At 38.1% G+C, this 11095-nt stretch overlaps 2 protein-coding genes across 4 annotated transcripts in view; one reads left to right on the forward strand and one right to left on the reverse strand.

The window, feature by feature from the left end:
- si:ch211-217a12.1 (alanine aminotransferase 2-like) overlaps positions 1-6526 on the forward strand; it is a 27050-nt gene extending 20524 nt beyond the window's left edge. For both annotated transcript variants that reach the window (XM_032503494.1, XM_032503493.1), the window contains 7 exons: positions 443-686; positions 794-873; positions 1436-1572; positions 1761-1935; positions 4657-4812; positions 4927-5039; positions 5358-6526. In XM_032503494.1, coding sequence (XP_032359385.1) covers positions 443-686; positions 794-873; positions 1436-1572; positions 1761-1935; positions 4657-4812; positions 4927-5039; positions 5358-5448 — 996 coding nt within the window. In that variant the 3' untranslated portion in view covers positions 5449-6526. The remainder of the gene's footprint in view (positions 1-442; positions 687-793; positions 874-1435; positions 1573-1760; positions 1936-4656; positions 4813-4926; positions 5040-5357) is intronic.
- pdia4 (protein disulfide isomerase family A, member 4) overlaps positions 6421-11095 on the reverse strand; it is a 4993-nt gene continuing 318 nt past the window's right edge. Inside the window, exons 2-10 of one of the 2 annotated variants that reach the window (XM_032503490.1) lie at positions 10463-10631; positions 10136-10341; positions 9883-10021; positions 9484-9689; positions 9077-9235; positions 8778-8929; positions 8373-8529; positions 7414-7647; positions 6421-7064 (exon numbers count right to left, since the gene is read on the reverse strand). In XM_032503490.1, the coding sequence (XP_032359381.1) occupies positions 6649-7064; positions 7414-7647; positions 8373-8529; positions 8778-8929; positions 9077-9235; positions 9484-9689; positions 9883-10021; positions 10136-10341; positions 10463-10631 (1838 nt within the window). In that variant the 3' untranslated portion in view covers positions 6421-6648. Of the gene's footprint in view, positions 7065-7413; positions 7648-8372; positions 8530-8777; positions 8930-9076; positions 9236-9483; positions 9690-9882; positions 10022-10135; positions 10342-10462; positions 10641-11095 lie in introns of both variants that reach the window. The other variant, XM_032503489.1, reaches the window with a different exon arrangement.

The following is an 11095-nucleotide window of genomic DNA, read 5'->3' on the forward strand; positions in this document are numbered from 1 at the left end:
CTTTTTTTTTTTTTTTACAGATCCCGGCACATTGAACAGAGCAGATCAAGCTGGGCTATGGTTTAGTAAGGGCCGCAAAGCGCCACAAAATGTTACTTCAGGGACGAGGAGTAGCATGGCTGTTCACGGAAGAATTGCAGTTATTCAATGGCGGTTAGCAAGCAAATCGCTCCTCTGTCCTTTTCTGTTGGGTAACACTTAGGGGTGCTTTAGCCTCCTGTCTGGACCCAACTCTACACACACATGCACACAGACAGACCAATGAAAATGTTGGGTCGCATATTTGGAGCTCTGCTGAAGATGCTTTTCAAAGGAACATCCTGCTAGTCAATATACTGTATGTTTTCCCACATTTTGTCCTCCATTACTTCTACCACTTCAACTTTCATCCTTTCTCTCTTCCCCTCCCCATCCTTTCCTATCTCCTTGCTCCTAATTCCAGACCATGCTAAAGTTGCTGGTGTGTGGCGAAGGCCGTACCCGGACAGGAGTGATGATCTCCATCCCCCAGTACCCTCTGTACTCGGCCGCCTTGGCAGACCTGGGTGCCGTGCAGATCAGTTACTATCTGGACGAGGACAAGTGTTGGAGTCTGGATGTCACAGAGCTCAAGAGAGCCGTCAATGCAGCTAGGCAGCACTGCAATCCCCGCGTCCTCTGCATCATCAACCCCGGAAACCCCACTGGTATGTGCGGTGATAGCAGTGTATGTGGGTTTTTAAATGCTACAATTGTCATTTTTACTTACATTCATTGACTTACATCACAAACAAGTGGTTTCCCTGTGTGATAGGTCAGGTCCAGAGCAGACAGTGCATCGAAGATGTGATCCAATTTGCTAAAGAGGAGCATCTCTTCCTCATGGCTGATGAAGTAATACACCAATCTCATTTCACTTCTAGTTTCTTCTGTGTTCAACAGCAAAATGAACTGTTTTTAAAAGGCTGACTGCATCACTGTTTGGGATGTGACCACAATTATAAAAACCTTAGAAATTTCCACCCACGTGCAGAGCAGCGTAACAATTTTCTGCTTGTTATCTGACACATTTACACTAAACAGTGGTTGACAAAACACCTCAACATAATGCCGTCCGGTACAACAACAACACCACCACCACTAACAACAGCTTTGAAAATGATCATACAAATTGAAAAAGTAAAGACAAAACTTTACGTATCTATCATCCTTGTGGATGACTGAATACACTTCAAATTGACAACAGATTAAAAAAAAAATTAATAGGAGTAATTTTTGAACATGGTAACCTATTCTCACTTAATTTATTACTACAGAAGTTAAATACAGTAAATAATTTGCAATGAGCACATTTGCTCTTCAAGCCCCCTTTTCAGTAAACTATTGAAGAAATACTAATTGCACATTTCATCTTTTTGGATAATGTGTTTTTTAATAAGCTGTTTTTCTATGTCAGGTCTACCAGGATAATGTGTATGCAGAGGGCTGTAAGTTTCACTCCTTTAAGAAGGTGTTGTTTGAGATGGGACCAGCATACTCCAGTACAGTGGAGATGGCCTCCTTCCACTCTACCTCCAAATGCTACATGGGCGAGTGAGTAGCTAGAAACACACACGGACAATACGTGTATGAAACATGCAAAAGGTTTTCTTGTATATTTATATTTAAAGTCAGGGAGGTGTTACTTCTAAAAACCAAGCTCCCATAGGTGATGTGTACAACACCTCTACTGAGAATATACTTTGTGAGTATACTTCCTTTCATCTGTTTGCTTTTGTCAGGTGTGGATTCCGTGGAGGCTACATGGAAGTGATTAACATGGACCCTGACGTGAAGGTCCAACTTACAAAACTGGTGTCTGTGCGTCTTTGCCCCCCCGTTCCCGGACAGGCTCTCCTTGACCTGGTGGTCAACCCCCCACAGCCTGATGAGCCTTCCTACAACACGTTTATAAAGGTCTGGAAAAATACTAATTTTACTTAAGTCTTAAATGTCATATACTACGACTTTTTAAATAACATGTTGTAGTATGCCTTTGTTTGACAGGGTTAGTTTAAGGGTTGTTGACATTGTTGTTCTCTTATGACATACTTTTCAATTTATTTATAATGTAAAATCATAACAGTTTTGACTTTTGTGCACTTTTTTGACATACTATACTGCGACTTTTTTCCACTTTTTGTTTCCAAAATTTTACAATAATAAAGAAATGATAAAAACTGCGTCAACGCGCGATAAAAAAAATTGTCGGCGTTAATGAATTAATTGGTTAACGCGATAACACGTTAACTTGCCCAGCCCTACTTACTATACTGTTTGACTTGTTTCAACATACTATTACTTTTTTCCACTTTTCTTTTGGCATACTATAATATGACTTTTACCAGTTTGTTTTCGACACACTGTACTATGATTGACTTTTTTTTGACATACTATACTATGACTCTTTTAAACATACTATACCATTACTTTTTTTTCCCACTTTTTCGACATACTATACTATGACTTTTTTTGACATACTACGACTTTTTTTCCACTTTTTGTCGTACTATAATGACTCTTGGCTTTTTTCGACATACCAGACATTTATTCAACATACTATAGTATGACTTTTGTGCACTTTTTTGACATACTACACTACGACGTTTTTCTTACTATACTATGACTTTTTCCACTTTTTTATCATACTATACCATGACTTTTTTTCCCACTTACTGTACTATAACTCATTTTTTACTTACTATACCATGACTCTTTTTCCACTTTTTTGACATACTACTCTTTTTAATATACTATACCATGACTTTTTTCCACATACATAAGACTTTTTTGGATTTACTATACTATTTGACTTGTTTCAACATACTATACTATGACTTTTTTCGACCTATTTTACCATGACCATTTCCCACTTTTTTCAACTTACTATGCTATGACTAATTTTGACATACTATTACCTTTTTCCACATACTATCATTACTTTTTTCCCACTTTTTTGACATACTATGACTTTTTTCCACTTTTTGTTGGACTATGAATTTTTCCACTTACTACACTATGACTTTTTCCATTTTTTTTTATCATACTATACCATGACTTTTTTCCACTTACTATACGATAACTCATTTTTTACTTACTATACCATGACTTTTTCCACTTACTATACTATGACTCTTTTTCCACTTTTTCGACATACTATACTATGAATTTTTTCAATATACTATACCATGACTTTTTTCCACATACATAAGCCTTTTTTAATATACTATACTACTTCTTTTTTTGTACTTACTATACTATTTGACTTCAACATACTATGACTTGTTTCAACATACTATGACTTTTTCCGCTTTTCTTTTGACACACTATAATAACTTTTACCAGTTTTTTTGAAATACTATGACGTTTTCCAACATACCATACTATGACTTTTTTCCAACTTTTACCAGTTTTTTCGACATACCATACTACGATTGACTTTTTTTCAACGTACTATACTGTTACTCTTTTTGACATACCATATTATGACTCTTTTTAAACCTACTATACCATTACTTTTTTTTTTTTCGACATACTATGACTTTTTTCCATTTTGTCGTACTATAATGACTTTTTCCCCTTTTTTATCATACTATACCATGACTTTTTCCACTTACTATACTATCTCTTTTTCCACTTTTTTGACTTACTATACCATGACTTTTTTTCAGTATACTATACCATTACTTTTTTTACTATACTATTTCAACATACTATGACTTGTTTCAACATACTATGACTTTTTTCCACTTTTCTTTTGACACACTATAATATGACTTTTACCATTTTTTTGACTACTATTACTCTTTACGACATACTATACTATGACTTTTTTCCACCTACTAGACCATGAATATTTCCCACTTTTTTCAACTTACTATACTATGACTAATTTTGACATACTATGACTTTTTTCCACTTTTTGTCGTACTATAATGACTCTTGGCTTATTTTTCAACATACTATGACCTTTTTCCACTTTTTTCAACATACTATACCGCGATTTTTGTCCCACTTTTTTCGACATAATATACTATCACTTTGTGCACTTTTTTGACATACTATGACTTTTTTCAACATACTATACTATTACTCTTTTCAACATACTATACCATTACTTTTTTCCCCTTTTTCAACATACTATACTATGACTTTTTTGACATACTATGAATTTTCCACTTTTTGTTGTACAATGATAACATACTATGACTTTTTTCCACTTTATTGACATACTCTATGACTTTTTTGACATACTATACAATGCTGCCTTGACTTTTTTTCAAACATACTTACTTTACTAGACTTTTTTTTTTTTGTCCACTTTTCTTGACATACTATGGCTCTGTGTGACGTTTATCGACACACCTTTTTTTTTTTTTTTTTTTAAACATGACTTTTTAAGGACACTATACTTTTAATGGCAAACTATACTGACTTTTTTATAACATGTTTCAAAGGATTTGGTTTAAGTGGTAATATACAGTATAACATTGACATAACTGTAAACCCACTTTAGAATGTAGAAAATGAAAGCAAGACAAATTTTTATTACCAGCATGGAAATGTTAATTACAGGATGTTGAAGATAATCACAAGAATATACACCATAAATCTTTAAAACTTTTGCTTTCCCTTCAGGAGCGGACAGCGGTGTTGGCAGCTTTAGCAGAGAAGGCCAGGCTGACAGAGCAGATCTTCAATGAAGTACCCGGCATCACCTGTAACCCTGTGCAGGGGGCCATGTACACCTTCCCCCGCATCACTCTACCGCAGAAGGCCATTGACAAGGCAAAGGTCTGATAGACACACACCACAACCTCTCAGGAATAAGCCTCATCCAAATTTACTTGTCTGTGTGTGTGTATATTTAAAAAAAAAAAAAAAAAACAAACGTGTATCCATCCACAGGAGGAAGGCCAGGTCCCAGACATGTTCTACTGCATGAAGTTGCTGGAGGAGGAGGGTATCTGCCTGGTGCCAGGTAGTGGCTTTGGCCAAAGAGAGGGAACCTTCCACTTTAGGTTAGTGCAGCTGAACCATCTCTGTTCTGTGTTAAACTGTTTATTCTTCCTTAACTTCATGGTGGAAAAAGCCTGTGCTGTAATCAGTACATGTAAGAGGTTTTTCTTTTGGTCATTTAAACCGGACAAGATTGTTTCCTTTGCACAATTCTGTATTATTGTAAAAAGTGAATCTTTAGCAGTATGCTTCTTAAATCCATTTAGGTCATGATAGCAGAATGATCATGAAACATATTTGGATTAAATTTATGAAAGTAATTCTTTACACTTGTGACAGTATTGCCAATAACTCACACCCTTCCTCCTGCCGTTGTCCAGGATGACAATCTTGCCTCCAACTGAGAAGCTGAAGATTGTACTGCAGAAGATCAGTGCCTTCCATGTGCGGTTCACACAAGAGTTTTCATAACTATCAGGAGACCAACTCAATCAGTGCCAGTATCTTTAAGTGCCTTTGTGTGAAGGAGGCAGCAGTAAGGCTGCAGTCAATAGTAAAACAAAAAAGCATTGACTTTTTCCAAACAACTTTTCCTTGACGTAGATGGAAAATATCAGTTGTTACATACATGCAGCTTGCACAACCAGTGCAAAATATTACTTCATTACTAAAGTTGGAATTAAAATAAAATGATTATAGGCTACCAGCCAGTTAGGATTGTCTGAAAATCATTGTTAAATTTTTGCCAATTTAAGTTAGGCATATTACAGTTTGGAAAGAATTGTCTAGTAAATCATATGCCAAAGGAGATAAGCATGGATGCACCTTCCCAGAATTCAACCAGTGCAGTTGGAAACCTTCGTAAGCAAAAAGACTTTGACTGCAGCAGATCTCCTCCTGCAATACACATCTCTCACCTCAAGGCTGTAATTCAGTGGATCAGAGGTTTACTGGTCTGCATCAGTGACAAACCTTGAACACTTCCTTGTTAAGGATGCCCTGCTCATGTACGTTCAGCATGTGAAGAGGTTATGTTCAGTAGTACTTCATAAAGCCTTACCTAGCCAGGTTTGTAATGTTCCTAGTGCTGCTGAGTGCATGTTATCTGAAGTATTTAAGATAACTAAGATGTCCTTGTCACAGCTACAGGTGCATCTTCTGACTTGCCAAGACTCATTCAGCCAACTTAATTGGAAGTATATCAATTTAATAACTTGATCGACTAGCTGTAAATAATGCATCAGCCTCAGACTGTAGCTATTGTATTATTACCAACATGTAAATTTGTTCTTAAATGTGATTAAAAAACACTTGAATTTCTGGAACACCTGTTTTGTGAAATGTATGCAATGCCAGCTGTTATATTTAAAATATGCAAAACATGTTCTAGCTTGTATGGATTTACAGTAACAAGAGTCACATTTGAGCACTAGCCCACAAAGCTGTCATCATTTTTAGTTTTATTTAAAAAAGACTGAAATCTTTGATAGTGCTTACATGCTTTTAGAAACAGAAGAAAGCTGAATCTCTTGGAATGAACAGAAACTAAAAAAAATGATTAATCAATCACAGCAACTCAGTAACACCATTCAACTCCAGTGTTCCCTTCACCTTCCCAGTGGCCTCCTAAGACGGCCCGAGTACGGTCAAAGTACTACTCGAGAGATGCTTTCAAAGTTCGTCTCTCTTCTGTGATAGCTTTGTGGCATGCTCTTCCAAGAACTTGCTTAAGGCCTCTACTGTTCTGTCTCCACCTTCAAATTTGATGGGGCTCTGCTTGCTGTTGCTTGGGGCAAAGTATATGGTGGGGAAGCCTTCCGTTGTGTAGCTCTCGTGTGGCACGTCGTTGGCTGTGCTGTCCATCTTGGCGATCACCAGGTTCTTCTCCCCCTTGTACTTTTTGCCCAGAGCCAAATAGTCTGGCTCTAATTTCTTACAGTGGCCACACCAGGGAGCATAAAACTCAATCAGGACGTCCTTCTGTGTATCCATGACGATGTCATCAAAGGTCTTTCCTACTACAACCTTAACTGGTCCTTTGTTGTTCTTTGGCACTGGCTGGGACTTGATTATGGGTTTCAGCTTTCCTGTTGACATGAGAAAGCATTTTTAGTGCTAACAGTTTAAACTGAGCACAACATTATTCTCTTAACATTTTCCTCCACATTTATCATTCACTAAGTGTATTTCAAGGTTTTGGTCAGCGCTAGACTTAAGTGTTAATTATGACATATTGTATAAGATGATTCTGAATTATGATCAAATGAAATAGTCTACTAATGCAAGGAATAGATTATGGCAGAAAATCTAATTAATTAAATGCTTTCAAAAAAAAGTTGGGCTTTCATAAAATTGTTTTAACACAAGCCACTCCTTTCATATGAGCCATCCTTTAAAATTTAAATAAATTTCCGAAGACAACAACTCCACCCTCACCTTTTTTGAAAGCCATAACAAAGTCTCTCAGCACGTCTGCGTCAAACTCCTCTGGCTGCATGGCAAACTTTTTGCCTCCCTCTGCCAGAATTCCCACGTTCACTTCCTCTCCACTGTCGCTAAGGCCCAGGCTCTTCAGCTCTTCGGCATAGTCCTCCTCATCACCGATGGCAAATGTGTACTCTGGGAAGTCCTTGGCCACCTCAAGCACCTTTGACCTCCAGAACTGCGTAGCTAAAAAAAAAAAGACTATTGTAAATCCTCCACAGGTGGTAACTGTTAAGTCATAAAATGTTTAAGTAATAAAATGTCCATGTGTAGTATGTCAAAAACAAAAAAAATCCTTTTACTGTAAGCTGTTAAAAAGTGTACATAGTATGTCAAAAAACATAAGTTACAGCATGTCAAATCATAAAAAGTCATGTCAAGTCATAGTATAGTAAGTTGAAACATGTCAACATGTCATATTCTAGGAAAAAACAAAAAAAGTCAGTTTGGGGAGAAAGTAATTAAAAGTTGTAGTTAATACTGTCGAAAAAGTATAGTGAGTTTCAAAAAAGTCATAGATAGTAAGTCTAAAAACAAGTCATAGTACGTTGAGAAAAGTCATAAAATTAAAAGTTATAGTATGTCAAAACAAACAATCAGTATGTTGCGAAAAAATAAGTCAGTGTAGCACGTCAAAATAAACAAACAGTCTTAGTATAGTATGTGGGGGAAAAAAAGTCAAAGTATAGTATCTTGAAATAAGTCATAAAAGTAATAGCATGTTTAAAAAGTCATGTCATAGTACGCCAAAAAAAAAAAAAAAGTCATAAAATCATAAAGTATAGTATGTCAAAAAAAGTCAAAAGCATTGTCATAAAAATACAATTTCGTGTACAATTTATTCTCCTATTACTAGCTGTTTAGTAACATCCCAGCCAAAACCATTAACCTCTGAAATAAGAGAAACTCACCTTTCCTGAAGTCAAAGCTAAAGTCAACTCCATAGTAGACGACCACCAGGGGTCTCTTGGTGTAGCGCTTGGCATCATTGCTTGGTTTTCTGTGGCCCACAAGAGGAGTCACATGCTTTTTGAAGAACTCCTGCACTTCTGACACCAATGTAGCACCCTGTGTAATAAATGACTGTTTAGAACAAAAATGACTCTTCCAAATAAATCAAATTTTATTCAAGAGTCTCAATCACTTGCCAGGTTAAACCCCTTATTGCTAGTCTATTCTATTCTTTTTTCCCCCCCAAGGATACTGAAACTGAAATAAAGCAGTCATGTATGATTGAGTTTCATACCCTATGACACCAATTCTCAATCACAACCAGTGGGGAAAAATTAACTAAATAATACATAAATAAGCGGTACCTCCACTGAGAGTGTGTGTGACGCTGGCTCGTGCTTTGAGCGGAACTTTTCAGGCTTAACGATGACAATCTGACCGGGAGAAGCTTTGAGCAGTTTGGCCACTTCAGAGCTGAAGGAGTGACGGAAGGTGAAGTCTTCCCTCAGTGCATTACCTACAGGACAGACAGCAATGAGAATACTAGCCACATGTCCGGGCAGAGATTAGAACTTTGACATTATGATGATTACTCAACTCAAGCAACCTCTGCTATAGTCACACACGAATAACTTGAACATAACTCCAAGCTCATGGTACTTACAGGCCTCGATGTAGAGCTCGTAGGCTGCATCCTGTTCACTGGAGAACACACCAACAATGACAGCGTCGTCCCCATCCTTGATGAGCTCCTGCACCTGTTTTACTGCCTGGACCTGCTTGGATGGAGGCCCTGCCTGCTCACTCATGTAGTCGACAATGCCTAGAAGGGACAAAAGAGGTTGATCAACTGAGATGGATAACCAGCGGTAAGGTGCACACAGACTTGCATGCATTCAAACTAGGGCTGGCAATATTACCAACATAACATAGTTAAGGCAAAGTCCTTTTAATACCACATTTTGTTTTTTTCCACAAATTAACAAACACACGTTGTGTTATTTGGGCCTCAGGCCATTCAGTAGTGTGAGAAACCAGCGGCTCATATTAGTGTCGATGGTGTCCACCTACCATGCTGCTCTCTGGGCCCGTTGTAGTCGAACATCTTGCCTTTCCTGAAGATCTTGATGGTGGGATAGCCGGTGACATCAAAACGTGTGGCTATCTCACTCTCAACTGTTGCGTCCACCTTGGCCAGAGGAATGGGAGGAGAGCGCATGCTCAACTCCTTGGCCGCCTTCTCATACTCTGGAGCCAAACGCTTACAGTGTCCACACCTGAAGGGAAGTTATACAGGCAGCCAATGAGGAACATTTATTAGTCTTTAGTATTACTATAGTATAATATTATTAGTATTAACAGCAGCTATTGAAAAACTCAACTACCACTGCAATGGACTTCAGTGCGTCACTTTAAAGCCAACAAAACAGTGACTATTGTACATTTGTATTGTATAACAGAGTGACTGACCATGGAGCGTAGAACTCCACCAGGATGATGTCAGCATTGTTAACCGTCTCATCAAAGTTGTCCTTGGTCAGCACCAGAGTGGACTCGGGAGGGGGCTTCCAATCTGGCTGAGCTACCTCTTTTACCCGGGCGACAATAGCTGCAACACACAAGCATTCAACATATTACAGCCAAAACTTTAATAAAAAAAAAAAAAAGGAGATCAGGTTTGGTTTGAAAGGACGTGATGATTAAATTAATTAAATGTCCCTACCCTTCTCTGTCCTTTCTCCGTCGTAGTCCACAGCTTCCCCATTTTTCATGATCTTAATGGTGGGGTAGCCAGACACTTCGAACCTGCTCGCTATGTCACTGGCTACAGTTGCATCCACTTTGGCCACAGGTATAGGAGGGTCGTTCTCCTTAAGAGTCTGAGCAATTTTTTCATACTCTGGGGCAAACTGTTTGCAGTGGCCACACCTAAAAAGGATAAAACAACGAATACAGACATATTACAAAGCTTGCAGGGATATGGAAAGTAAGAGGGATGCCGTAAAATCTTTGTGAATGTGGAACGGCCAGGAGGAATACAAAGACGCACCATGGTGCATAAAACTCAATCAGAACTGTGTCTCTGCCCTCCATGAAAGTGTCATAGTTGTTGTTGGTCAAAACCAGAACTCCATTCTCTTCTTTCACCTCTGTGCCGTCACCTTCCTCCTCCTCCTCCTCATCGTCACTGTGCTCGTCATCAGAATCCTCCTTCTCCTCTGCAACATCTCACAGCAGACAAGAAAGGGACACAAATTGATTTCAGGAGTACAAGCTCGTCACAATGCTGCTTGTTTTAATGCTTAAATATTTGATTAAAAACAAAAAAGGAAATGTTAGCAACATATATATCCTGTTTGTACATGAGGGATACACCTGTACTTTCACAATGCTGCACACTAACAATGTAACAACAGAAAGAGCTAACGTTAACCATTAAGATTTTGAACATGCCCAAGACTCGCAATCTTGGCGCATGCGTATGTGTGTGGCAGCCCTGATAACATTAGCTTACCTGTCCTGTTAGCTAACGTGCTAACAGAACTAGCAGAGTTTCGACAGTAACTTAGCTAGCTAGTTTGCATTCCAATAAATGGCAGGAAACACAGCGCAGCTGCGATATTGTTTCACTTAAATAACTCTTTCAGTTGCAATAAACACATTAGGTTTAAAAAAAAAAAAA

The sequence above is a fragment of the Etheostoma spectabile genome, chromosome 22 (genome assembly GCF_008692095.1).
Source record: "Etheostoma spectabile isolate EspeVRDwgs_2016 chromosome 22, UIUC_Espe_1.0, whole genome shotgun sequence".
NCBI classification, from domain to species: Eukaryota; Metazoa; Chordata; class Actinopteri; order Perciformes; family Percidae; genus Etheostoma; species Etheostoma spectabile.